Raw genomic sequence first — 26,147 nt, forward strand, 5'->3', positions numbered from 1 at the left:
GAGGAGGAGGAGGGAAGAGAGTGTGCGGAGGGGGGAGAGGGCTGACAGACGGCAGAGTGGAGTTCAGAATGGCGCCGTCACGCAGCACCAGCTACAGATTCACTCACACACACAAGCTGGTTAGCAGTCTGTCTCTTTGTAATTTCGGTTTACAATTAATGAAAGTTCAATCTCATAAAACCATTTAAAAAGATTTCTAAAATGAATTCCTAAAGAAGATGGCTGTTCCTGTAGTGTTGTGTCTAACGATATTAATAGAAAGTTGAGTGGAGGGAAAAAAAGTGTGGTTGAGGACTGCAAAGCAAAACCCACTCAAGAGATGGAGATCCTTAAAGGCTTGGGCTGCGACTGGAAACAGTTCCTCTTTCAAATGGAAGTAAGTTTTATATACTTTTGGAAATTAAAGGCCCTGAGTCTGGAGGAAGAGTAGAAAGGAACAGAATTTTTAAATTAAAATTTTAAATCCATTGTTTGAACATGCCTCTGTTTCCAAAATGATTCATCACATTTGGCAAAGCTACCTCGGATCCTGAAAATGTTTAACTTAAATTGCTCCACATCTGCCAGACCATTTAATCTTTAGTGGGGTAGTTCTCTGTATCTCCTTTGCACCACTGAGAGGCGCCAAGAAACATATTAGACTTAGAAACATATAAATTACTTTAATGGCCTTAAGTGTATGGATTTTCTTTGTAGTTCCAGCTGAAGAGAGCCCCCCAACATTTCCTTTTGGTTCCTTCTAAAGGTCCATATTGCCAAAGTAACAAAGGAGCTCACTAGAAACAAGTACACAACCTCATAATCACAGAATATTTAGATGTGCAACAGAATAAATTATTTATCTGCAGAACATCAGAAAATCTTTTTAAGGTCAGGAAGACAATGACAACTTACAGAGAAGTTTGAGCAAAGACTGGAACCTGTCACATTCTGTCTGGAACACAATGACACTCCAACGAAGAGAGTCTTGTTTTTTGTTTTTTTACTGCACATTAAATTTAATGAAGGAATGCAGTAAAAACCCTTGTTTGTCATAAAATAGTAGCTATAAAATGTAAAATGTAAAGTCAAAGTTGTTCTCAGTGCACGAACTCTGCATGGAACGGCTGCAGCTTTTCACTGTTATTGTTTATGGTGTTCATGGACAGGATCTGAAGACGAAGTAGTGGAGAGGATGGTGTCTTTTTGGGAAACTCATATTTTTTTATGGATGATGTGGTTTTGTTGGTGTATTAAAAATATGAAATTCAGCTCGCATTGGAGAAGTCAGCAACTGAGCAGCCCATGGTTGAGAATCAGTTCTTATAAGGCTGAGCTTATGTTTCTCAAGTAGGAAAAAAAAAAGCTCCATCAAATGGAGGACAAATCTCTACCTAGATGGAGGATTTTTATCACTGATGGAGCAGCAAATGGATAGACAGACAAAAAGAGGCCTTGTCTGCAGCGTTACTCTGTGTTGGGTTGAAGGGATCGAGCCAATATGTCTGTATTCATGTCTTATTCCTCCCTTGTTAATAAGATATGAACATGAGCAAAAGAACCTAAGCTCAGAAGTGGATGAAATAGGCTGATTGAACTCAAACTTTATTCACTATTTGCTTTCTCATTAAAAAAAACAAGGTTGAGATGTAGCAGTTTCTGGTTATAAAGCTTCTTATGAAGGTTTTCCAGCAAGTGGAGACTCTGGAGACCCAGAACTTGCTGGAGTGAGCATTGATGGGAAGAAACGTCTGGGTTGTATGTATGTATGTAACGATGTATGGATGGACAGATGGACGGGTGTATGGACATTTAATTATTTCCTAGTGTTTTCTTTTACTTTACTTGTTCTTCACCAAGGTTTGTTTAAAAATGTGGTATATCTGTTTTTTTGGGGCGAGGGGTTTTTTTAGAAAACAAATCAAATGACAATCTTCCTGTCAAAAACAAATCAAAGTCTGTTGAGTGAAAAGGTCAGAGGTGAAATCAGGTTAGTGCTCAGCAGCCTGGAACCAGGAGAGGACAGATTGTGCAGCTGTCTGCAGTTTGTTTCTTGACTAATTGGCTTCATCGTGCTTGTTAATTAATCAAAACAGCCTCCATTCTGCAATGAAAACAAATGCATTTTACATACTAACTGCATATGCTCAACACAGTCTGAAATAAGCCCAATTAAAACGGAAAAGGACCATTTCATGTACACTTAGCGTGTTGGTAAACAAATAGTATGTAATGAGTTTATTGCAGTGAGGTAAGAGTGCTGTAGCACTGAACGACTTTACTGCAGAGACGTGCTATAATTATATTGCCACCACATATAGTACAGAATAATGATTTGCCGTTAAGAGTAAAACACTCACGTATAATAGCTACTCTTATTGTTATTTATTTAATCAAAAAAGCTGAATGAACTTAAAGTGTGTGAAAGATAATTTTGAGAGTTAATTTAAAAATAGCTCCTGTTGATTCGTATTAGAAAATAACAGAAAATAAAAAAGGAGAGAGAAAGAGAGAGAGAGCAAGAGAGAGAGAGAGAGAGAGAGAGAAGTGCATTCTCCATAAGTTCTGTGTAATGGGCAGAATTAGTGTCTCCAGTTCATAAAGCAAGCAGCCATCACCAGCCGACCCTGCTTGTCGCACAGCTGTCGACTGTTTTTCTATAAACGTGCCATGTGTCGCTTTGCAATTTCCCACTTCCTGGTGTTACAATGAGGTTCATCAACTGCATTTTTGTTGTATTTGTCTCCGTTTTGTGCCAAGCTGGCTCATAATCAAGTGACCTATTTATTCCAGTCCATAAATAATTTCAGATGAAAATAGGGCCCCACAGGCAGGGAGCAAGAATACTGACTATTCTTCCAAATGTTCTGTCTATCTGTCTCCATGTTGTCACTCTTCCCAGCTCAAAAGGGAGTTTTATCTAAAACGATGTATGGAGTTGTGGTATCTAATTCATTCATATCCATGCATTTTGTCTTACCTTACTTATTTATGACTGAGGAAACTGTATCATAGTACATGTGTTTAACTAACTTTAATTCATGCATGATTTCACTCCAGACTGTAGATCTCCTAGACCCATAGTGAGCTCATATTTTCAAAAACATCTGTTGACTTAAAAAAAAGAAAAATCAAAAAGGAGTTGTTATACCTACCACTATATTGAGTGTAACGACAGAGACGTTTGGAAGCTAAAGTAGCAGCTGCGAGAGGTTTGTAAGAGCTCGGTCTCTTGTGCATTATTTAGTCATTTAATGTTATGAGTAAAAAAAAAAAAAAACAGCTACCTAAGGAGCCCAGAGTATTTGGCACCACATGTTGTCATTACACAAGTCCTATATTCACTCCCAAACCACATCTGTTTCTGTTTCTCCATAACTAAGCAATCAACATTTTTTGGCTGTGTGAGTAAATAGAGGGGAAAAAATATGAACACATAACTACAGGATGCAAAGTCAACACTGAAAGTCCTATATAACCTAGTTATGAATTAAACAAGAGACCTACCTGCAAGGCATTGCTGCAAAAAAATTTCATTACCATTTTGTAAAACTTCAAAGGATTTAAAACAACTTACTCTTTTCTATTTAATTACATTGACATATCTGCTTACTTTTATTTTCTCTTTGCTGTCAAAACTTGGGTTAAACCCTTTTTTGTATGGGCACATTTTGTTTTGGAGTCCCTGCCTGTCTCTCTGTCTTTCAAGACACATTGTTCTGAAAAACATCTAAAGGCCAGCAAGGACATTTTGCAGTGATCAAGTGAAAGGAGCCCAAGTATAGAAAGATCAAATCTTATCAAACATGTTTGGATAATATCAAGAACTTAACAGCCTTGGTCACAAGAGACTGCTGTTAGTTCCTCCGACCCCTTTTATCTTAGTTTTGAACTTTTTTTTTTTTCTCTATTTGCGGTTTTTGTATTTCAAAATTGTATTTGTGTTTCATTTTCATGTCCATACTTTGTGGTTTTCCTTTAAAGGTGGCTGTGTAAATATTTATTGACTGAGAGAGATCATGCATATCAAATCAACAAACATTTAAAAGAGCTATACAGAAATAAGTTGTACCTTCTTAAAATATTTACACTAATGCATTTCTTTACCATGTTATCGGCTACATGTACAAAACCAATATTCTAGAGCGGAAGCTGCAAACCACTGCGAGGGTCTCTGCAGTGACTCTATGCCTTACTGTAGCTTATTTTAGAGTCACTGGAAGTCGTTCCTCCTTGACTGCTCTGTATGTGACTTTATCCCCAGAGGAAGGAGTGACAAACAAATCCTTTGTGTTAAAAAAGTATTTCTGCTCAAAGCCAGATGAAGAATAAAAACATCTCACTCTCAGCAGTGTTTGTTTGGCCCCAAGCAAACTCATAACTGATGAGGCTCTGTGGCCTCACTGCTTGTTGAAAGCACATGGTAATTAAAAAGAAAAATAGCACCAAGAACAGCATTAGAGAGATTTTTCCCCCCTTGTTTGTGTGAGCACAGGTGGAGAGTTTTATGGGCGGTTTTGTCAGTTTTTATTTTTATGAATTAAAACAAATCTTGTCAGCAGTAAAATATTTATAAGGCAAAGCAACAATGAATGTGTTGAGAGTTGCAGTGCATCCGGAAAAAATTCACTGTGCTTCACTTCTCCCAAAAGTTTTTGGTTAAAGCGTTATCCAGAATTGTCATAAATTAATATCATTCTTTGAAACTCTACATATGAATATCTCATTTTGACAATGTGGAAAAATACTTTTGACAAAATTTATTGAAATTAGAGAACCAAGAAATCACATTTACCGTATTTTCCGCACTATAAGACGCACCTAAAAACCTTCAATTTCCTCAAAAGCCGACAGTGCGCCTTATAATCCGGTGCGCCTTATATATGGACCAATATTGAGCCACAACAGGTCCAGCAACGGACCTTACCACAGGGGCCGCGTTTCATTGGCTAATGCCCATTTTACGTCACAGCGCAGCTACCACGTGCGTGACCGTCTCACAAACACAAGCTACAGTAGTAAACATATGCTAATGTACATTGTGGACCATCAAAACCATGAATGCCGACTTACCCAGCCTTGCAAGAACAATAGGCATCAGTGATCTTGTCCACAGCTATATTTATGCTGAGGGTGTGAGGATCTGCTGTTTTCCTCATCTATCGGTAGCTTTTAGCTGTGACGCGCACAATGTTGGAGGCATCCAGTGGCTCAAACACCTTGATGTAGTCCAAAAAAGATGACATGAACTTGTTGGTTCCCCTGTCCATTGTCGTGGCTGATATGTTGTGAAAATCCGGCAGAAATGCTACGCTAATTAACTCAGATCGAAATGAAAGACGTCATGTTTACACAGACATGCAGTAGGCTGCTTACGTAGTTGGTCCACTACGGTAAGCAGCCGCCAACTTCTTTTTCCCGTAGAAGAAGTAGTGCGCGGTGCATGCTGGGATAGTTGTCAGAACACTGGTTTGTTAATAAAGTTTGATAATACATTTAAAGGGGGGGAGGGGCAGGGGAAGAGAGACAGAGACTGCAGCGGCAGCGTGTCGGTTGGTCTGTGTTACCCAGAAAGCAGTTGGGCATAATATCGCAACACCAACACCGTGAGTGAAACAACGGCTGGGCCAGCCTACTATATAAAGTACTCGGGACCATTTTTTTATTAATGTGGATGTGTAATAATAGAGTATGAAGCGTCTATTCTATGCGCCTTATAATGCGGTGCACCTAATGTATGAAAAAAGTCCTAAAATAGGCCATTCATTGAAGGTGCGCCTTATAATCCGGTGCGCCTTATAGTGCGGAAAATACGGTACATAACTAATCACAGCCTTTGCTTTGTAACATGTTGATCCACCTTTGGCAGCAAATACAGAATCAGGTCTTTTTGAATACGATGCAACAAGCTTAGCGCACCCATTTTCAGGCAGTTTTACCTTAAAAACGTTTCTGGGGCCTTCCCCAGATTTGTCTCAGAGGTAATTCCTTTGATTTCATGCTTTGTGTGTGACCTCTGACCTGCATTGTCAATCGTGGGACCCTATATAAATAGTTGAGTGCCTTTCCAAATCAAGTCAACAGAATTAACCACAAGTGGAATCCATTTAAGGTGTCACAACATATTAAGGTTAATTTTTGGAAACAGCTCAATATTGAGCTTTGTTGCAAAGGCTGTGAAGTCTTCCATAAATGTGATTTCTTGGTTTCCATTTTTAATACATTTGTAAATATTTCAAAAACCCATTTACCCCATCGCTGTGCTGGGGTATTGGTGTGTAGAAGTTTGGTGGAAAGACATAAATTTAGCACAATTTGGAATAAGCTGTAACATAACAAGATGTTAAAAAAGTGATACACTGTTTGTACTGCCTGGATGTAAAAGCGGAGATGATGCAACTTGGTCCTTCAAGTTTTAGATGATCAGCCTATTCATTTTGTTGCAGGAAATCAGGTCAAAGGCAGGTTTAATAATAGATAAATAAAATAAAATAAAACATATGCATAAATAATGTATTAACCAACCCCAAAGCCAGCATTCTGTCAACTTGCTCAATTGAAGCAGAAAATGTGTGACATTGCGTGTTTGTTTGTGATACATCTTTGTAAAAGTGGTGAGGGCAGATGTGAATGTGGAGGGCAAAACTCACTGTTGATGCCCTTTATAAGCAAAGTATTCTGTTAATGTTCTTCTTTGTGTATGCTGTTTTTCAAACCATAAAAAAACAAGCAGATGCAATGATTGACAGCTGTATGTGTATGTCATGTTATTGTGAGAATGCATGCAAGAACCGCTGTAAAAGCAAACAGCAGAGGTTAGCCTATATGTTGGTTCTATTTTTAACTCTGAAAATAGATGACAGAATAACTATTTTAAGCTTTCTGCATATTATCAGAGACCCAATAGCATCTCTCCATGTTTCTAAATTAAATATTTGTTTAAAAAAAATACACCCATCCCAGTAGGGTGCATATGTGTGCAGGTGTTTGATAGAATGAGGTCAGAAGAGTTTTAGTTCTAGTTTGAGTTGCTACCTTTGATGTGTGAAAGACACCAAGGTGTGTTTGTGCATTTCTCTGTGTCTGTTTGCATATAACATTTCCTGAAACATGTACATATTTGACTTTTTTTTTTGGCAGGAAAGTTAGAAAAAGAAAAGAAAATACAGGATATGGCTTTATTGTCAAATCCAAGTGAAGATTTCACAAGTGATGTAGTGCTCCTTCCTAGTGGAACCACATCAAATAAGTGGAACTTTAAGGGTTAACTTTAGCAAACTGGTTTAACCAAATGAGGGAAAATTCCTCTAGTTTAGTTAGTTGTGTATTAATGTTTTTATATCCACAATATTTACATTGAAATATTTTCTGTCACATATCCAGACTAATGAGTTATTCATCACCCTGATGAATATTTACACAGTAGCACAAAAATGATTTGTTTATAGAAAGACTGAGTTAGGCACTGATTTTGAAGATCAACATGCAGCTCTCTCACTTGAAAGTCGTTTTTTATTTTCTGTCCTATTTTAAAGTGTGGTTAAAAGGTCTTATCTGTCACATCATATTTATACCTGAATAATAGGAAAACATTGATTCTTCTTATTAAATAAATCCTCAGACACTTTGATTTTTCTAATTTATAAATTGAGAAATGTCTCAGTTATTTTGCATCAGATGTGTAAAGCTTTTTTTTTTTTTTTTTGTACATGCAAACAGTACAGGTTATTGTGGTTTTGTATTTTTAAACCTTTTCATCCAGTTGATAACCGTACAAAGTAGATTTGGTCCTATTCATTTTGGCACTAGTCCCATCTTCCTGGAAATGATGCCTCATCTCAACAGTAATGTCACCCAAAAACCTGAGACTGGCACATTGGTCTTCCAGAGACGGCGTCTCCTGTGTCCTCTCACTGCAAGTCTGCAAATTTGTTAGTCTGTGCAGGTACTGACTCTGTTTTTTTAATGGAATGTCAGTGAAAGGTCAAATCTCTCACACATACTTTAAAATTAACTGTGGAAAAGGTCAGCAGTGCCGTTACAGATGAGGAAGGTGTCAGAGTCAAACAGTTTGGAAAACATAAGCAGATCTGCAGAAAGAGATCTGAGAGTTTAGTGATTGTGTGGGTGGATTAAAAGAACTGGGAATCTTCAAAGAACAACTCTTACAAATATTACAGCACCCCAGGTCATTGTCCGCACGCTTAGATTCCTATTTAACTTTATTTAATATTCAGTTTTGCTCTGTCCTCTGTTTACCACTACTACATGTGTGAATTAACTCCGATGGCCACTTCAGTTTTCCTACGGCTGTGTTTATGCAGCTGCAACAGCAATTTCAAAATGCTGCAGATGCAACATGATGCAAATGATTCACATGAAATCTTTGGCTCGTTCTTTAAAGTCTTTGGAGCTTTATCTCAACAAGACGTAATGCTGAGATCTCCTGGGACTTACTTTGATATTTATTTTAAGTCTTGGCCTTTGATTTGAACACAAATTTTACATCCCCCCCTTCATGTGTTAAGCCCACATTATGCAGTTTAGCCTCATGCACACATACTGTGATTTAGTGTAGTCAAATGGTCAAACAGGTGAACAAAAAAAAAAAACAGCATCAGCCACCAGTTCCAGGTTCTTCTGGTGAATTTTATTGTTTTCTTTTTTTTTTTTTTTGCAACAGTAATGTTTAAATTAAAGCATTATAACCAACTTTAGAAGATTAAATGAGTTAGAAATAAGAAATAAGTGGTAAACAAAAACTGAAACACTTTGTCAGACATACACAACGTTTTACCTGACAATGTATCCTAAACATAATATTGTCATGGCTCTACTTTGATAAATCTTACTTTGAAAGAAGTCAGTCGTGTTTTACTCCATCAGCGTGGGTTCACTTTCTCTCTCCAAATGTAAAGCAAACTGACCAAATCTCTGCAGAGTTTGTATCTGTCCTGTTTAGCTTGACAATTACCCCAACTAGTGGCGACATGAGTGAAGTGCACAAAAGAAACCAGAATAAATGCACTTCTTCTGTTCAACGCTGAACAGAAGTTCATAAAAGCAAGCTTCACAAGGTTGAAACAGGAGGTTAGTTCCTCCTGTTTTTGGAGGAACTAACCAAACATACAATGATGTCTGCACATGCACATATTTGTGAGCTGTGAGCAGATTTTCTGCACAAATGCAAAATAATAACAAAAAAAACACTTGATTAATGTATCCATTTGTAGAAAATGCTGAAAATGTGAGTTTGCTTTTGCTAATGCTTCCTCCAGCCAGCAACACCTTTCTGCTGAATCTCACAGCCTGACTTGTTCCCGTAAGTCTCCAAAGTGTTTATTTGTGTCTCTGCCCGGAAGGCCTGAACGATACCTGGCAACTGACTTTGGGTGAGCGACTGTGCCTGACGCTTGAGTCCTTTCATTCCTCTCACTGCTGCTAAAAATCAGTGAAAGAAACTCCTGTTTCTTCCAACATGCTGACAAGCTCTTAGCTCAGAGAGCAGGCATTCAGCTGCCAGCTTCACACTCAGCCTGCAGGTAAAACTCACTCTCTGCTACTTTCTAGACTGTATGCTTATTTAGAAAGTCAGAAATATTTGTTGAATTTTGTTCATTTTTGTTCTGCTATAATTTGTATTTAACATTTGTTAGTCATGAAGTATGTGATCCTGCTGGTGACTTTAAGTGGCAAGTGATTTTTTTTCTTTGTTGATTTTATTTCCACACACTCAAACTGCTATTAAGCAATTCAGCTCTGAATGAATTTAGGTTCATGCAACATTTAGTATTTCTGCACCTTGAGCTTTTGCAAATTATCTTCAGCCACATTTATCTTTTTCTATTTCACCAGGAAATGCTCATTGCGATTCTCTTTTGCAAGAGAATCCTGGCCATGACTGGCAGCAGCACGCAGAGGTTTTATTGGGATTTTTTGTTTGTGGTTGACCAAAGTTCAGTGGCACATTCTTATGTGTGGAATAAAAGTGGAAGAAATTCAATACATGGTTTCAAATTTAGTTTCAAGAAAGATTTTTTTTTTCTAAAATAACTCAAACTCAGCAATATTTAGATGGAGTGCATCTGTTAACAGCAGTTTTCAAGTCTTGCCACCAATTAGGATTTAGCTCTGGTCTGTCATTGGACCACTCTAGCACCTAGCTTTGCTTTTATTCAAACCACTCCATTGTAGATATTCATATTGTGATCGTTGTGCTGTTGGTACGTCAATCTTCATTCCAGACTGAACTATTTTGCAGCCTCTTATATGTTTTCTTGCAAGATTCCTCCATATTTAGCATCATCTCTTTTCCTATTGAAACATCTTCCCTGTCCCTGATTTTTTTGAAGACAAAAAAGCATCCTCAAAACATGTCAACTTGTTTCACAGTGGTAATGGTAGGTTCAGGGAAAACGCTCTGATTTCAGTGCTAGTTTCCCAACACATGGAGTGAAATGTTTGTTTTTGATCGCTCCATGAAATTAGCACCTTGTCTGAAGTGGATTTCTTATAGCTTTTTTACAGTGAAAGCTTTTTTTTTTTTTTTTTTACCAGCTTTGCAAGTTGCACAGATTAGCTTTGTCATGTTAGGTTTCCCTCACCTGAGCTGTGAATCTCTACAGCTACAGAGTTACCGTAAATCTTTGGCATCATCTCTGATCAACGCTCAATTCATGGTATGTTTGCAGTTGTGCCATACTCTTAATTTTTGGACGCTAAATTGAACTGTGCTTTGTGAGATATTGAAAGATTGAGAAGTTGTCTCATACCCTAACCCTGCCTTACATTTCTCCACAGCTTTATCCTCAGTACTGTTATTCTAGTTGTTGACTAAAGTTATCTTACAAACATCTTTAATTAACAGCTGGGTTTTACTGAAAGTTGATGATATTGGGATGGAAAGTTGTTTTAATTAGGTGACCAGTAGTAAAACATGCATTTGGCATGCCCTTTCTTTTTCCCCCAACAATTAAAATGCAAAAATTAAATTCTTTGTTAACATAATTTGTAGCTGCGCCGCCTTAAAGCAGTAAAGGGATGACAACTCCCCATTGTCTGCTCATGCATTAAAACAATGGGACAGAACTGCCAGATATGTGAATATTTGTCAATCTGGTTCTCGCTCGTTTCCTTCCCTAATGCTGCATTGGCAACTGACCATATTGTCCATATCAAATATTGCCACAGATGGTGACTTTTTCTACTTTACTTGATTTTACTGGAGGATATTACATACATTTGTATGTTGTGTTCTGATTTACCACTGGGTGGCGATATCAGCATCAAACATTTATTTTCTTCAGGAGTTGCCAAATATCGTCTCTGATTTCTTTGTTGCAGCACCTACATTTATAGACTTAGATTTTATTGCATGATTTATTGAAAACAAATTGGATACAAATCTATCAAACAGAAAAAGGGCCAAAAATGCCATTAACAGCAACTAAAAGCTCAGCTTATTTAAAACTTTTAGTAAAATGTGTTATGCAACAAGTCAAAACAGAACTCTATGGGAACTTTACTTATATTTTAAATGAGCTTCCTTTTAGAGAACATAAAATACAGTTAAAACAAGAGTTCTGACTTTCCACTAACATAAAACTCAAGGTCTTGGTAGTGAACATGTACGGTAGTTTAATTATGCTGCTAGAAACTAGGATAAGCAAGAAGACATGTTTTGGTGTTAATTGGCATTCAGTGCCAAGGATTTAAGAATCTGATTTTCTGGGAATCTTAATTGGCTGTTTTCAACTTGATAAAGAGATGTTATGCAGGTTGTAAACATTGAAAAACAAACATCCAAACAGAAATTATTTGAGCAAGTGATGCATAAATCCAGCTTTTACACTATATGCATATCTTTTTTTCTGTTTTGCTCTCTAGATTCCAGTTTATTAAACATCAGCATTCATTCAGTCATAGAGTGAGCATGTGTGACCATTAAAATGCTCCATCATCGGTTTGTGAAATGTTATTTTGTGCTTGAAACATACATATAACAATATATAAATGTGGTCAGAGGACTTTATAGTCTTTGATGGTGTCTTCTTCTTGCTTACTTGTAACTTAAAAATTTTGGAGTGAAGACCTTGAGCTGCCAGAGATAGAGATGGAGATGTTTACTGGTGTAGAGGCGGCTCCTCAGTTGCAGTTGGAGGAGGGATTTTCAGGAACATCTGCAAGGCTGGAGTGAAGATGAGTATGGTGCCCAGAATAGAGACAGTAAGGAAAGCCCAGAGGAAGATCCGGTCTAACACCTGGGCAACAAACTTCCAGTCTTGAACCACCTGTGAAAAACAGAAACAAGACATAAAATATGGGAAAAGCAATCGAGTGAGATTAATGATACCTATACCCACCTCGCGGATGAAGTGCTCTTTACGGATGTGTCTGCTGATGTACCGTACCGAGTAGATGGCCTTCTCCAACATGGTGGCCCAAGCTTCTTCCTCCTTCCCATCAGAAGCTGCCTGTCCACATGCTCCGCTGCTCGTCTTCCAACCTCCCCTCCGACTTCCAGAGCGAGGCTTCAGTTCAGGACTTTCCGGAGCCAGTTCCGGGTAGTGGTACCGGTCCGTGTGTCCTCGCATGCAAAGCAGTCTGGGCAATTTCTGCAGGAAGAGACTGCGAACCCATGGCGACATTGGGTGATAGGTGGCCGAGGAGCGGTGGTGCACATTGATGACGAAGACGGTGACGATAATCGAAAGGGTGACGAAGATCATGATGAAGAGCAAATATTCTCCGATGAGAGGGATTACTTTGGAGGAGGAGGGGATGATCTCCTCTATGACCAAAAGAAACACAGTGAGGGACACTAGGACAGAGGTGGAGAGTGACAGCTTCTCTCCTTCATCAGAGGGAAGGTAAAACACAAGGACAGTAAGAAAGGACAAACCCAAACAGGGAATGATGAGAAAGAGCGTGTAGAAGAGTGGCAATCTCTTCAGGATGAAGGAGTAGGTGATGAACGGGTAGGAGTACAAGCCATCCTTCCTGTTTCCTTTGGCTCCAGTAGCACTGAGAATCTCCCACTCTCCATTGTCGAAGAAGTCTTTCCGATCAACGTGGTTGTCCATCAGGACCAGGTCCACCATGTTGCCATCGTAGGTCCACGACCCAAACTTCATGGAGCAGTTCTGCCGGTCAAAGGGGAAGAAGGTGACGTCCATGGTGCAGGCAGACTTGTAACTGGCGGGTGGCGTCCAGGTGATGGCACCGTTGTGCTTTACGATGGCTTTGGTCATCAGGGAGCCCTCGAAGCGTCCATCAGCGCTGAAGAAACGTAAAGTCAAAATCAGGAATGGGTCGTTTTTCCAACAAAATTACAGTACGTTGTTTTATTTATGTTAGTGGTTAAATCTCCATCATATTTTATTTTTCATCAGTGTAATAAATTAAAATAGAGAAGTGAAAACTGAATGCAATCATGGCATGCTATTCAATGTCACATCAATGTTTTGTACATTTTAAATAAAATAAGCATCATATACATATTTTTAGTGCACTTTCCATACTGATATGGAATCCAAGAATTAAACTCACAGGAGGTTTAAACTAAAACCTCCTTTCATTAACTTCTTGGAGCATATATCTGTTCTGCAGTGGTGGTATTAGCTTAAGAACAAGAAGGAATGAGATTTTATTTTTGTTGCATTGCTTTTATACAAACCCTCTACGTCATATTTGGCGTTTCATCTTCACTAATCAATTACGATGTGATTTGCTGGTGCTGGCGTAAACCTGCTGTATCGATCAGTTACCACCAGGTGGGGCTGAAGGGTACAGAAAGGGTTGCACAAATAGAGGGAACAGTGAGATGGTGTGAGGGATTTCTGTACGTCTTACTTCTCATATAGGACGATGTCTGGGAGCCAGATATTTTCTGAGGGAACTCGGATGGAGGTGATTCCTCCATATTCATCTGGACTCCATCGCAGCTTGTAATCAATCCACTCCTGGTCAAGATAGACACAAAATACATCATAACTCTGGAAACCTTGGAGAACATTACACAAATAACTGATCGTTTATTTCATGAGGGTAAACGGTGGGTAAATTCATGATGAAATTAGCAGGGCTTACCTGAGTCAACCAAACATTTGTTGTCATAAGCTGGTTTTTCTCATCCTAAAATATATATTAAAAAAAAACAAGCAAAAAAATCTAAATATCTACTCACGAGAAGAAACAATGAAAATGGTAAAAGGCTAAGTAAGAGAGGGCTAATGGAATAAGACACAACATATAAAAAGCCCATATTTTTTAACTGCAATAAGTAAAAACAATAGTTAAGTAACACTGCAAGTGATTATTTTATTTGTTCGTTTATGTGACACATTCAGATGATGTGTAAAATTATTTATTATATTTTACAGATCTGAAGAAAATATAGAACATTTTCAGAGCTTGGAAAATTAGTCTAACTTCATATGTACATCTTATATTATTTTTTAAATAAATCTAAATAACATATTGGATTTTGGATTAATATAGTGAAACTGTCAAAAAAAAAAAAACTCTATATCCTTTAAGAATATAGATTCATGTCAGGTATTTGTGCATATTTAGTTAATTGATCTAGCTACAATTTTTTTCTACATACTTATTGATGTGCTATGTTGTTGTCCCCTGTTCAACTATTTTTGTTGTGTAAAAGTAATCACTTCTTTTCTGGAAAAGAACCTAATTAACTAAAATATATTAGCTGTGGACCAAACCAACCCAGTGCAAATAGTAAACAAAGGACATCAGGAAATGATATGTTGGATGTAGCTAACTTGTTTTTACATCAGCAAAGGCAGGTTTAGACGAAGGAGAAAGGTTGTGGAGGGATAAGTGCTGCGTTTGAAGGAGATGTATCCAAACCTGCAGCAGATCATCCAGTCCAAGCCTCAGCTGTCAAAGTGGGTTGGATGTTTTGGTGATCACACAGACCAGATGTGAACCATAATCTAATACTGGGCCATGCAGCAGCCCAGGGAGACTCTGGGGACATAAACAGTGAAGCAAAGCTGCAGTGTTTACTGTTGGCTCTCCTGCCATTTCTCTCTCCAAGCCCGGTTCAGCAGCCGAAGAGCCTTGAGAGGTTTTATCCACTCATAGCTGTTTCCAGTGCAAAGACCAAGAATAGCAAGATATATTTAAACTGATTTAGATAAATATTTCAAGCAAAGAAGAGTGCTTCCTCCATCAGCAGTCCCAGTTTTCTCTTCTGAAACACCTAAATCATCTCAACCTATCACAGATAGATGCTAAAATATTTAAAGAGCACCACAGTGAGTAACATTTATTTTAAAACCAGGTAGAGCTTCAATGGTCTGTTGAATTCAGCACACCAGGTAGAACCAAAAGGTAAAGATTTCAATTACCATTTTCATTTGTGCTTTAATTCATTTTACTCATATATTTTTAAATGCATTTTTCTTGGCTAAACAAGTACTTCTTATTAACATACAAGTGAGTATAATTTATAGCTACCTGTAAAAAATATTCTCTATCAAAATCAACAATTTCTGTCCCACACAATAGTAGATTCTTAAAATAATCATAGTGCTCATTCACACATAAATATTTTGTTGCCATAACACCTATACTTAAATTTAAAAGAACAGTGTCGTTAAGTTACATATTTCTATTATTTAAAATGAGTAATTTTCTACTTGCTTCAGTAATGCTGCACCGCTAGGCTGTAAAATTTAGTCTATTCTTTTAGCATTCTTTTTAGAAATACTTATAATAATTTGAAAACACTTTGAAAATAAAATTTTTATGTTTAATTTAATTTGACTTTGATGGTAAGACAGAAGTGCAGGTGCATTAACACCAAACTACAGCCATGTTTGCCTTATTTGAGATCACTGTGCTTTTTTTTTTCCATTACAAATAATATTCTGTATCTGCAGTTTGTTTCAGTCGCGTGGGAAAATCTGGCATCACAGGAAAATTTTACTTTCTGTTCCTCAAATACTGTAATAACTTGACCACTTGGGGACACTCAGGGAATATAGACATTTAATTTCTAGATTGTTGATCCTTCAATATAAAAATGTGGCACGACAGAAAAAGCAAGTATAAAAAAATGAACACTAAATTCACACAATATTCATCCCAGTACACATGTACTATTCAACCCTAGTGAGAATTGAAATTGATCCATAGTTCAATGACTCGAAAAAACTTAATAATCTACAAATTGTCCTTTTCTTTATGTTTAGACCCAATGTTTTTAATCTGGCAGTATGCATTGCAAGACGTGAAAACAGTGCGACAGCAACTTGAGGATTCGTTTTAGCCTCAAAGACTCATACGGAGGACTGGGTCCAGATTTCTGTTGCTTCAAGTCAAAGTTATTTCTGCAGGCCACCTCAGTTTTCCATAAATGTCTAAGTTTGATTGTCTATTGTGGTGACACAATCAAAACTGTATTTTATTCAAATATCTAATTACTAAGGTTAGCTAAAATACCCAAACATAAAACTGTTATCAAGTCCAATCAACCAAATTAATCATTTACACAATACAGATTATTAGCACTTGTAAAATAACTTTGGTTTTACAGTTCGAATTTCAAAACTAGAATGCTGGTAAGTTTGTCAGAGAAAGCACCAATTAAACACTGGCTTTGTACTGGAGTATTTAGGGTTTGTTTTTGCAAAGAATGAAAAATAACTTAGTTGAGACTTACGATTTAAGACGCCAGATTAGACCTTTAAGAGGACTTTGTAGATATGGAGTTTGATATGTATTTAAAAAAATATTTCATTTGCTATTTTGTGAAAACCCCCAACTTTCATAGAGTAACTTTCAATTGTTAAAAAAAAGTTCATATATATTAACAAGCTGATTTAATGCTTGTGTGAATATTTTTGCTTCACTACAGGATGTGAGAAACGTTCCTTTTTTCCACTTTAGATTAGACTGAGATAAAAAAAAATGAATGAGCTGCTTAAATGTAAGAGGATGAACAAACAATGTGTTCATATAGTTGGAGTCATCTCACCACATCAACCAGCTGAGAGATCTTGAGTCCAAAGCGAACTCTGACGGTGTCGTTGGCTCGCTGGATGGGCCTGACCCAGCGCTGATATCCCGTGAAAAGTTTCTTAAGCAGAGCGTCCTCCTTCTCCGCCAAGACAAACTTACTGGGAGAGGAAGCTAAAACAAAGAAAATATTGATATGCTTTTCAACTATCTCGAAAAAGGGGTTTTCACTGTCTTACAAACCTCTGAACTTGAGAGGTGGATACATGTTGACACTTTTTAAATGTTGCATCCAAATTTTGCAGAAATCCAAATTAACTTTACCTCGTGATGCTTTCCCACACAAAAGAGCTTTTAACAAAATCTCCACAAATGTGAAGAACACGGAGCTGCAATGGCATGTTTACAGATATGATTTCTCTAGAAGTGTTTATAAATTGAAGTTCAAGGAAATCAGAGTAAACATGTTTGCTGGAATACATTAGGGAATTAAAACTGTGCATAATGTATGAGGATAATATAACTGTGTCCATAAAATGGATAGTCAGCATATCGGTCAGTAATAGGAGGTCTCTGGAGGAACAGAATCTGTAACACTGATATGAGACGGCTCTAACATCCGACACAGGAGAAATCAGAGGGGGGTAAATGGAAATCCTAACGAGAAGATGGAGCATTTTCACCTTTCACTGGCTTGCATCTAACTTTCGTCATCTGATGGCGCTTATGGATAAATGTCTATCAGGTCTAAACTGTGCAGCATTTATTCCCATGAGCACATGCTGCACATTCAAGGGCAGCTGCAGGAGGCGCCGACACTGAAATTGGACTCTTGTGTTCTTGTTTAACTGATGAACAAACAACTTTAACAGAGGTCATCATAATCCTGTGCAGTGCTCTTTTGAAGCGAACCACATGCAGGATGCAGTAAAGATTGGCATTACAAACTTTAACAAATCTTTCAAATACATACAATCTTTTTTTTTTTTTGCTGAAAGTACACATTTGTTATTTCTGTTGATTTTTTTTTATTCTTTAACACTTCTACTTCACCGTTATATTTTTACAACCATATGCAAAAAAAAAAAAAAAAAAAAAAGAAAAACGATTAATTCCAGTGCTTTCAACGAACTGCGATTAAAGTTACATTTTCAACTTTCTGATAGCCTTGAAAATAAAAGCTGTTATAAGTAAACTGCTGTTTTGTTTTACGTCTGTAATTTTAAAATGATCACTTTCCTGTGAGATTGTGAAAACTTCGGTGCACCTATCTCGGAGGATCTTTGCCATGACGCTTTAAATAATTAAATAAATACTATTTTCTTTTCACATGAGGCAATGACCTGGCTAAACCTGAAACAATCACAAACACCTACATAAAGAGTTTCCTCACCGGCACCGCGGCACACAGGACACACCGCCAGGAGAAGCAGGAGGAGGCGGACCACCAACTTCATCTTGTTTCCCAATCCCGCTCGCAGTCGTCTGTTGTTGCTATTATTACTATGTCCCGTTTAGCGGAGGACAATGACTCGCCGAGGTTCCCATCAGCAGCGTGTGTAAAATCACCGCGTTCCTGCAGTTATCCAGCGGGCAGAGGCCCGGCTTGATTGTGCGTGTGCCTGTTTATTGCAACTCCCTATCGAGGCGTTATAGGAAGCGGCACAGCGGGAAGTCTCTCTGGATGGGGAGGAGGAAGAGGAGGAGGAGGAGGACAAAAAAGAGGGAGGAGGGCGATTGGTGCAGAGATGTGGAGTTTTTTTTTTTTTTAAATGTCCTCTAAACCGCGGGACTCCTTTGCTTTTGTGGAAGGCTGTATAGGTCTGGGATGTTTTTAGCCTTTTAAAAATACAAACAAAAATCTAACAAAAAATTATTTAAAAAAAAAAACAAACAGGTGTGTTAGTGTGGTCGGGAATCTGTATTTTTAAACGATGCTCGATTTGCACACGTTCACAAGTCAAAGCGTGTAAAGGATTGATATTTATAGCCTTGGTTTGACTTAAAAAAAAACAAAACAAAAAAAACTTTAGCGTCTAATGTGCTATATTACACTGACGACCTCAGCAAAAACAAATAGAGTCAAGTTCACAACACATGCAACTTAATATTTTTGGCTTTTTCCCACACAGAAACATTTACAAAGTTATAATCTTACCAGAAATCAGTTCACATGCCCGTGTTGCGTTTTCTTGGTATGGCATTTTGTTCAGGGCATCATGGACTGGGGGGCGCCACAAGGGAAAACTAAAAAACAGCTGAACTGAACACATATGGTGTCCAAGATGAAAGTTCTGTAAGACAATATAATAATACATCTCTTCAGCTACATCACCTGGAGTCTGATTTGCATATTATGATTTGGTATTAAATTAAAGGTCTATTTAGTTTGTTTCAAGTCTTGCTAAATACTCTAAGCCATCTTATGTTTTACTTGTCCCTAGTCCCTAGTGGGGTCAGGAGGAGACAAGGGTGTAAAGAAAATGGATGGATGGATTTACTTGAACTAATCTGATGTCAGATAGATGGTCATGAACTAATGATTACGTAATACACAATCTGGATATTCTTAAAATCTTCATCCTACTTGTGAAACTATAATAAAATTGAAATGCAATTGTTAATTCCAATTCTTTATTCAAATTCAAAACAATTCAGAAAATAAAAATATCTAGATCAGTCAAGCACAAGAGATTCTTGCTTGTAAGTTAGTTAAAGTTTGTTTTTAATTTATTCTCTTTTCTTTGTTTTTAGGTGGGTGTGGCAGCAGAAGACGGGGCTCGCTCGGGTTGCCAACCAAGAATCTCCACTGTTAGCAAAGATCAACATTGTCATCCTACTGTGTTTTTTACTTTGGTGGTTTATTAACCTTGTATTACACATAATTTTACTTTCTGTAGTGCTAACCTTTCTTCTAAGTACTGCAAAAGTTAGCCCTTGTATTATTTGTGGAAATTGCTCAACATTTGGAGAACCAGGCATAATAAAAGTTTAGTCATTTAAGTGAAGTTAATATAGGAATACTGACTGTTTTTTAATCAAGTGAATAAATCAATATGAGTAAAACATTAGGGACCATTTCATCTCCAAAAAGATAAAATTAAAGAGTGCTAAAGTATCACTTACAGCAGAATTTCGCTTTACTTGTGTTGTAGATACTTTTTGAACTGTGATCTTTTTATTAGCAGTTCAGTACTCTCCACTTTTTAATTTGTCTTGCTCCTTTTGTTAACCTCTCCTCTACCTTGTCCTGCTTTCACAAAAATAATGTCGCTGGATCCTAATCATCAAGATCTAATAAGATTTTTCAGATGTTTTATGTGAGAATGGGCTTGCTCCTACTTAGTTACTTTCTCAGAATACATTTTAGTTTCTACGGTCTTTTGTTGAATGGTAGGTATTCTTTATTTTAATTAGGTTATTTTAGGCGTTAAAGTGCCATTATGGTGCCATTTGTCACCGGTCTTGTCGAACTACTCTCTGATTAATGCTACAGCTGGCTGGCTTTGGTTTGACTTGTTGGACATCGTTCTGAGACGTTGTGACAGGAGAGGGAATAAATCAAATGTAAGAACCTGTAATAATACCAAGCTATGTGTTCAGGTTTGATTATGGATCTGCCACAGTAGTAAAAGAGGCAGCACGTTTTGTAAAGAAAAACTTAATGAATAATTATTGTTTATGGGATAGAAAAGGGTAGTCAAGGTTACCTTTTGTCTGTGTTTTGTTTTCACATTTCTCTCTATTCTTGTGTTTTCTGTTCGTAGTTATGTTTCCATTGTGATTGTTTGCACCATTCCCATAATTTCTTTATTGTTTCTAGCCATTACTCCATTAGTACTTCAGTTTATGCGCTCCTTCGTCTGCAGCACATTTAATTACTAAATCAGTTCATTGCTCCAATGATCATCTCTCCAACTATGCTGTCTCGTTTATCCACTGCTTGCAGGATTTTTCTCATGTTGTCATTATGTTCCAGTCCTCTTGAGCCCCTTTGTGTTTTTTTGTGTTACTTTGGTTCTCAGTTTATGAAAGTAATCTCCAAACTCAAATGATTATGTGTTCCCCTTGTCTGTGTTTAGGTCCTGCACAAAAAAGAAAACATAAATAGGAAAATCACACCAAGATAGACTACGCAAAAATTACACTAATAAACTCAAAGCATAACATAACACTCTAGAAAGAAGATATATTTCAATGACAGTTGTGAAATGAAATGGAAAAGCATTATGTGTGAGGAATAAAAGAGAGTTTCAAATTAATTAAAATTATTAACTGTGTTTTACATCTTGCTTAGATTTTGAAAAAGCTTTTTAAGCCATCGGTGTGGCCAGCAACACATCTGATGAAGAAATGTGGGAAGTGATATCTTTACTGTGCGACACCTGCTGATTCTAGGCGGGTGATAGAGCTGGATGAATGTAGTTGTTTAGTTGGGTCCCGGCATGTTTGGTATTTTTTAATAAAACTAATAAGCAAAATGCTGCAAGGCAGTTATACACACGCACACGCACGCACACACACACACACACACACACACACACACACACGCACACGCACGCACACACACACACACACACACACACGCACACGCATACACACACACACACGCACACACACAACACACACACTCCAGTTAATAAGAGCCCAAATTCCACATACATTAGACTGGAGCTGTGAAGTTTGAACATACTGTGCTCAGTTTCCAGCTGGGCATCATTATAAGGACATCCAGACAAAATCATCAGTATTTACTGAAAACCTCAGGCAGATAAAACAAAAGTGCCGCAGTATTGTTCCAACATTTATGAGGGTGACTGCTGACCTTTCCACTAATACGACTCACTAAAATCCACGCATTCTGTTGATAACCAGGCACAGGAAACACATTTTCTTTTCTTTTCTAGTTTTTTCCCCCCGCTTATTCCTGTAAATAAAAGATGTAAATACAATTTTTTTTTCTCACTCTCTCTTCCTCCCCAGAGCTCCGAGTTTCTCCTTCCCCTTGGGTGGGAATGACAGGGATAACGGGAGGCTGATTATCACAATGAAATTATCCTAATTTTCTGCCTCGCTTGGAGCCGTGGGGCGGGCAGCTGCCCGTCTGCCTCGTCCCTAATCATTGAAAAACACAAATTCTCGCTGACTGCAAACCTGCCAGTCCTTTTTAGTTAACAGTGGGCGGATAGGTGTGGGTGTTTTAGTTGGTGTGTACCGTCTGCACAGCTATGTGGGAATCAAATCCTGTTTTTAGTGCGTCTTGTTTCCTTTTTATGCCTCTGTTTTGGGTTGTTTTTGTTTTCTCAGCTTCCGTTGCGCCCATAATTAAAGGCTGCATAATTTCACAGAAACATTTAATTGATAAGAGGAAACAGCCATGTCTTCACAGGCCTGGGGGATTTAATCTTAATCAGTTTGTTATTTCAAGGAGTTTTTTTTTCTTTTTAAGAAAAGCTGCTGATAAGTGAGAGAGGAGATTGCAGAGCAAAGGAAATTTAAATCTCACACATACTTCAAAGGCAAACTCTAAGTCAGTAGTTTCACATGTGCCAATAAAATGATCCTAGATAAGCTTTCATACCAGCGAAATTCCCAAAAGAGATATAAGATGACTTAAGGAGATGTTTCTCAAATCTGTTCCAAAAATCACCCATTCCTCAACAACGCTTCAGCTCAGTTATTTTATGCTTTATTTCGCCCAAGTACCAGAGAGTTACAGACTAACGCAAGAGCAGATGGACCTTTAACTACAAAACGGTAAGAAAGTGAGAAATATTCATAAATACTCACTGAACTGAGATTCAGTACTAAATCTGGATCTTCCAATCTTGACCTGGAAAACTCTAGCAGGAAAATGTTCCCTCTTCTTCTTCTTCCCCACCAGCACAGACGGTTATTGACTTGAAACGTGACACCTCAGTTCAGCTGCCTCAAACTGGTTTTCCTTCTGATTTCATCTGACTGATCTGATAAAAACCATAATTGATGGAAAGTAATGCCCATAGCTCACTGTAGCAGTACAGTCTCTCAGAAGAACAGTAATCAAGTCTGCAACATGCAAAACCCTAGAATGTTACTTCTGTACTTGCATATATGAGTATTTGAATTTGTAACATCTGTGTTATGTCACACAGGGATATTGTTGAGACTATTCCTACTTCTGGAATAACAAGCATTTACACATAACACAAATCTTAAAATATTGTAGCAAGTGATTTGGAGGAATTATCTAGGAAAGGTTCTCTGAAATGAGGAAGATGTGACTGCATGTGTTAAGACTAAAATAAAGCAATTTTTACTTGGATCTATGAAGGTTTTAACACAGTTTTTGATTTGGGGAATTTGGCAATGTGTGGGTGTCTTCATTTTATTTTTATAACTTCCAAATACCTCAGTGGGTAAATGTTGGACTTTCTCAGCTCACGGTCTGAAGTAGACAAATCCTAATTACTCATCAGGTCATTCCTCAACTTCCATCATCAGGGTAATAATTACTGGGTTTAACATGCTTAAACATGGAACATCACACAGACGGATAAATGTTAATGTATTTATATAATGCATGGAAGTAATGAAATCAGGATTTCCATGCTGTAGGGTCATGTACAACTTTATTACCGTGCCTCACTAGGAAATATTTAGAGCTATCAGGACCAATGTGGCTTTTAAAATACCCTGTATATCTTTCTGAAAATACTTTATTAGCCAAGATTGCTTAAGCAACAACAACAAATGCAGTGACATTGTGTTTAAAAGAGAGATAAATACCTAAAACTAAGATGTAAATGTGTCACAAGCTCTTAATTCCAGCTGTAAAAGAAGGAATGAACCCAGGAACTCAAAGTACTTTGACTTGCAAAAGTATTCATATGTTTTTAATATTTTCATAAACTGTATATAACGTTTTATGGAAATTTAATGTTATAGATAATCTTATAGAGGAACACAAAGTCAGACTTACGTACAAATTGGAAGAAAAAAGATACACTATTATTCAAAATCATGTCTGTATCTCTGCATGCTAATGTTTATATCTATACTCAAATCTGCTTTGGTCCAGTTCATCCTCTGCTTGCTCTTTATGCCTCTCCATGAACGTATGTTTCATGGAGAGGCATAAACCTGCAGCATAAACCTGCAGGTTCTGCACATTTAAGTCCAAACAAAGAAAACATGGTTGTGTGTGCACTTCAACAATGTTTTGTTTTCGCAGTTAAAAGCAATAAAAATGCATTAAGACAGAAATGTGGAGTTGATTAATGCTTTACTAAAAGTTATTTTTTGAAGGTGCTTTTAATCTGAACATTGAGCCTCTTTGGATACATATTAAGTGATTTTTTGAGTAATTACTTTTAACTTTAAACTTAATACCTTTTACATTTAAATTCAAATTATTTGTTGTTACAATCTTTTAAACCACACGATGTGAAACTGAATAACTAAAATAAAATTATAGATCATTTTTTAATACGTCTGACTTCACAAACCTACACATTTCCCTTTTGTTGTTGTTGATGGAGGCAAATGTTTTGCTAGTGAATTTTCTCTTGGTTTCCACAGTTTTTGACATGTGACATTTCAGGTTTTTGGTTTTGACTGTCTGCAGCTGTCATTTAAGGTGCTGAAATGGTGAAATGATGCAGCAATTGTTGTCCGAGGTGCTGAATCCTTCACAGCTTCCTCCTAATAAAAGTGTGACTTGAGTGCTGCTTGCCTCTGCACTTTCACACGTCCTCTCACACCTTCCAGCAAAAATAAAAAAAATGGAAGAAAGGGAGAGAAACCTCATTCTGAAAGGCCCTCTCAAGCAGTTTTTCACAATAAAGCTGAGAAATCCAACTGATTTTTAATAACACATAAAAGCTTCAGTAGATACGATCTAAACATAAAAAAGGGACATTTTAAGTCCACTTCAGGTGGATTTTACATGACATTGTGAAAAGAAAATGCCTAAAGTAAACAGCTTGAGTCACAGCTATTTCTTTTGATTTACTTGTATGCTTTATGTAGAAAATCACTTTAAAGCCCCTATGCATGTGTGTCCACGCAGTCCTCTCTGTTGGTCTGCATTAGAAAATACACACATTTTTCTATAAATTTTTGCCTTGTGTGGATATTTACAGTTATGATCCTGTTCTCAATAAAGGAATACTGAGAACAGGATATATACCCAAATAGAAAAATTCTTTCATTAAACTGTTACAGTAAGTTTTACTTTTTTATCTGACTTTGCTTTTAAGCTGGACAATTATTCTGACTGTCAATGCAATTTTAATCAACTTCTATGTAAATAGCAACCTTCCTACATCATTATATTATAAAGGTTCATGTCAGGCATCCCAAGTTAATCTGAATTTCTGTGAATAATTATTAACACCAGAGTCAACGTATGCAGGTTAGAGTTAACGTTTAGAGAAATCCACCACAAAAACGAGGTTAAATTAGGATCCAGTTCAATAAAACAAATAGTATAAAATGTATATTTTCATTCATTAAACTTTGATTAATACATGTAACTAAAATAAAAGCTAAAATCTTTTATTAATTTCTTGATGAAGTTATTGTTTCAGTTCCAGGTCAATGGTTCTTCACCCCATCTATAAATATTAACCAAGTAGTAAAATTAGAAACTTGCTCTCTATGGGTAAGTGTGGACAGTAATCTAGTGGAAGCAGTAGCTAGCTTTGACAAGTAGAATACCCTTTATCTGCGTGTGCATGTGTTTTGAAGGCTCCCATTTGAATGAATTATTTAGCTCCGAGTCTCCTTCGCTTAACCACGGCCCACTGACTGCAAGCGTGTTCCATTCTGCACCCAGTGGCTGAAAAGAGCAGCCTAGCTCACCATCCGCCTCTCTGCAGTGCAGTGACCCTGTCTCATCCTGTAATTCCACCGCGAGTGTATGTGCACAGGTTATATAAAAAAAAAAAATTCCAAGTAAAGGGCAAGAAGTGCAAGGAAAGAGACAGACAAAAAGAGAAGCTGTACAGCAAGGAAATGTCCTCAGTCCAGGAAGGTCTGCCATCCGTGAGCTGGATTCCAACAGTCAAGAGTTAGCTGCAACAAATCATGTAAAATATTCATCCATGTGGTGGTCTCAATAATGTATAATCCCTGAATTTACCACTCTGCTATGACCTGACTGCCACCAAGCACTTCAAGTACAATGAATCAAAGATCTG

At 37.4% G+C, this 26,147-nt stretch overlaps 1 protein-coding gene across 1 annotated transcript; it reads right to left on the reverse strand.

Moving 5' to 3' along the window:
- Window positions 1-11,842: 11,842 nt before the first annotated feature.
- LOC106920851 (neuronal acetylcholine receptor subunit non-alpha-2-like) lies at window positions 11,843-18,470 on the reverse strand. Its single transcript, XM_014992145.2, has 6 exons — window positions 18,359-18,470; window positions 16,985-17,139; window positions 14,068-14,112; window positions 13,831-13,940; window positions 12,342-13,257; window positions 11,843-12,269 (listed from the first exon to the last, which is right to left on the reverse strand). Exons 1-6 carry the CDS (start codon window positions 18,420-18,422, stop codon window positions 12,102-12,104), a joined length of 1,458 nt encoding a protein of 485 aa, XP_014847631.2. The 5' UTR covers window positions 18,423-18,470; the 3' UTR covers window positions 11,843-12,101.
- Between the last annotated feature and the right edge of the window lie 7,677 nt (window positions 18,471-26,147).

Source organism: Poecilia mexicana, unplaced genomic scaffold, assembly GCF_051168715.1.
Source record: "Poecilia mexicana isolate PSO_F unplaced genomic scaffold, ASM5116871v1 scaffold_10, whole genome shotgun sequence".
Classification (NCBI taxonomy): domain Eukaryota; kingdom Metazoa; phylum Chordata; class Actinopteri; order Cyprinodontiformes; family Poeciliidae; genus Poecilia; species Poecilia mexicana.

Coding starts and splice junctions, on each gene's coding strand:
- LOC106920851 (XM_014992145.2), bottom strand. CDS start 18,422: ATGAAGTTGGTGGTCCGCCTCCTCCTGCTTCTCCTGGCGGTGTGTCCT. Junction 13,941..14,067: donor CAAATGTTTGGTTGACTCAG/GTAAGCCCTGCT, acceptor TATCTTGACCAG/GAGTGGATTGATTACAAGCT. Junction 12,270..12,341: donor AAGAGCACTTCATCCGCGAG/GTGGGTATAGGT, acceptor TGTTTTTCACAG/GTGGTTCAAGACTGGAAGTT.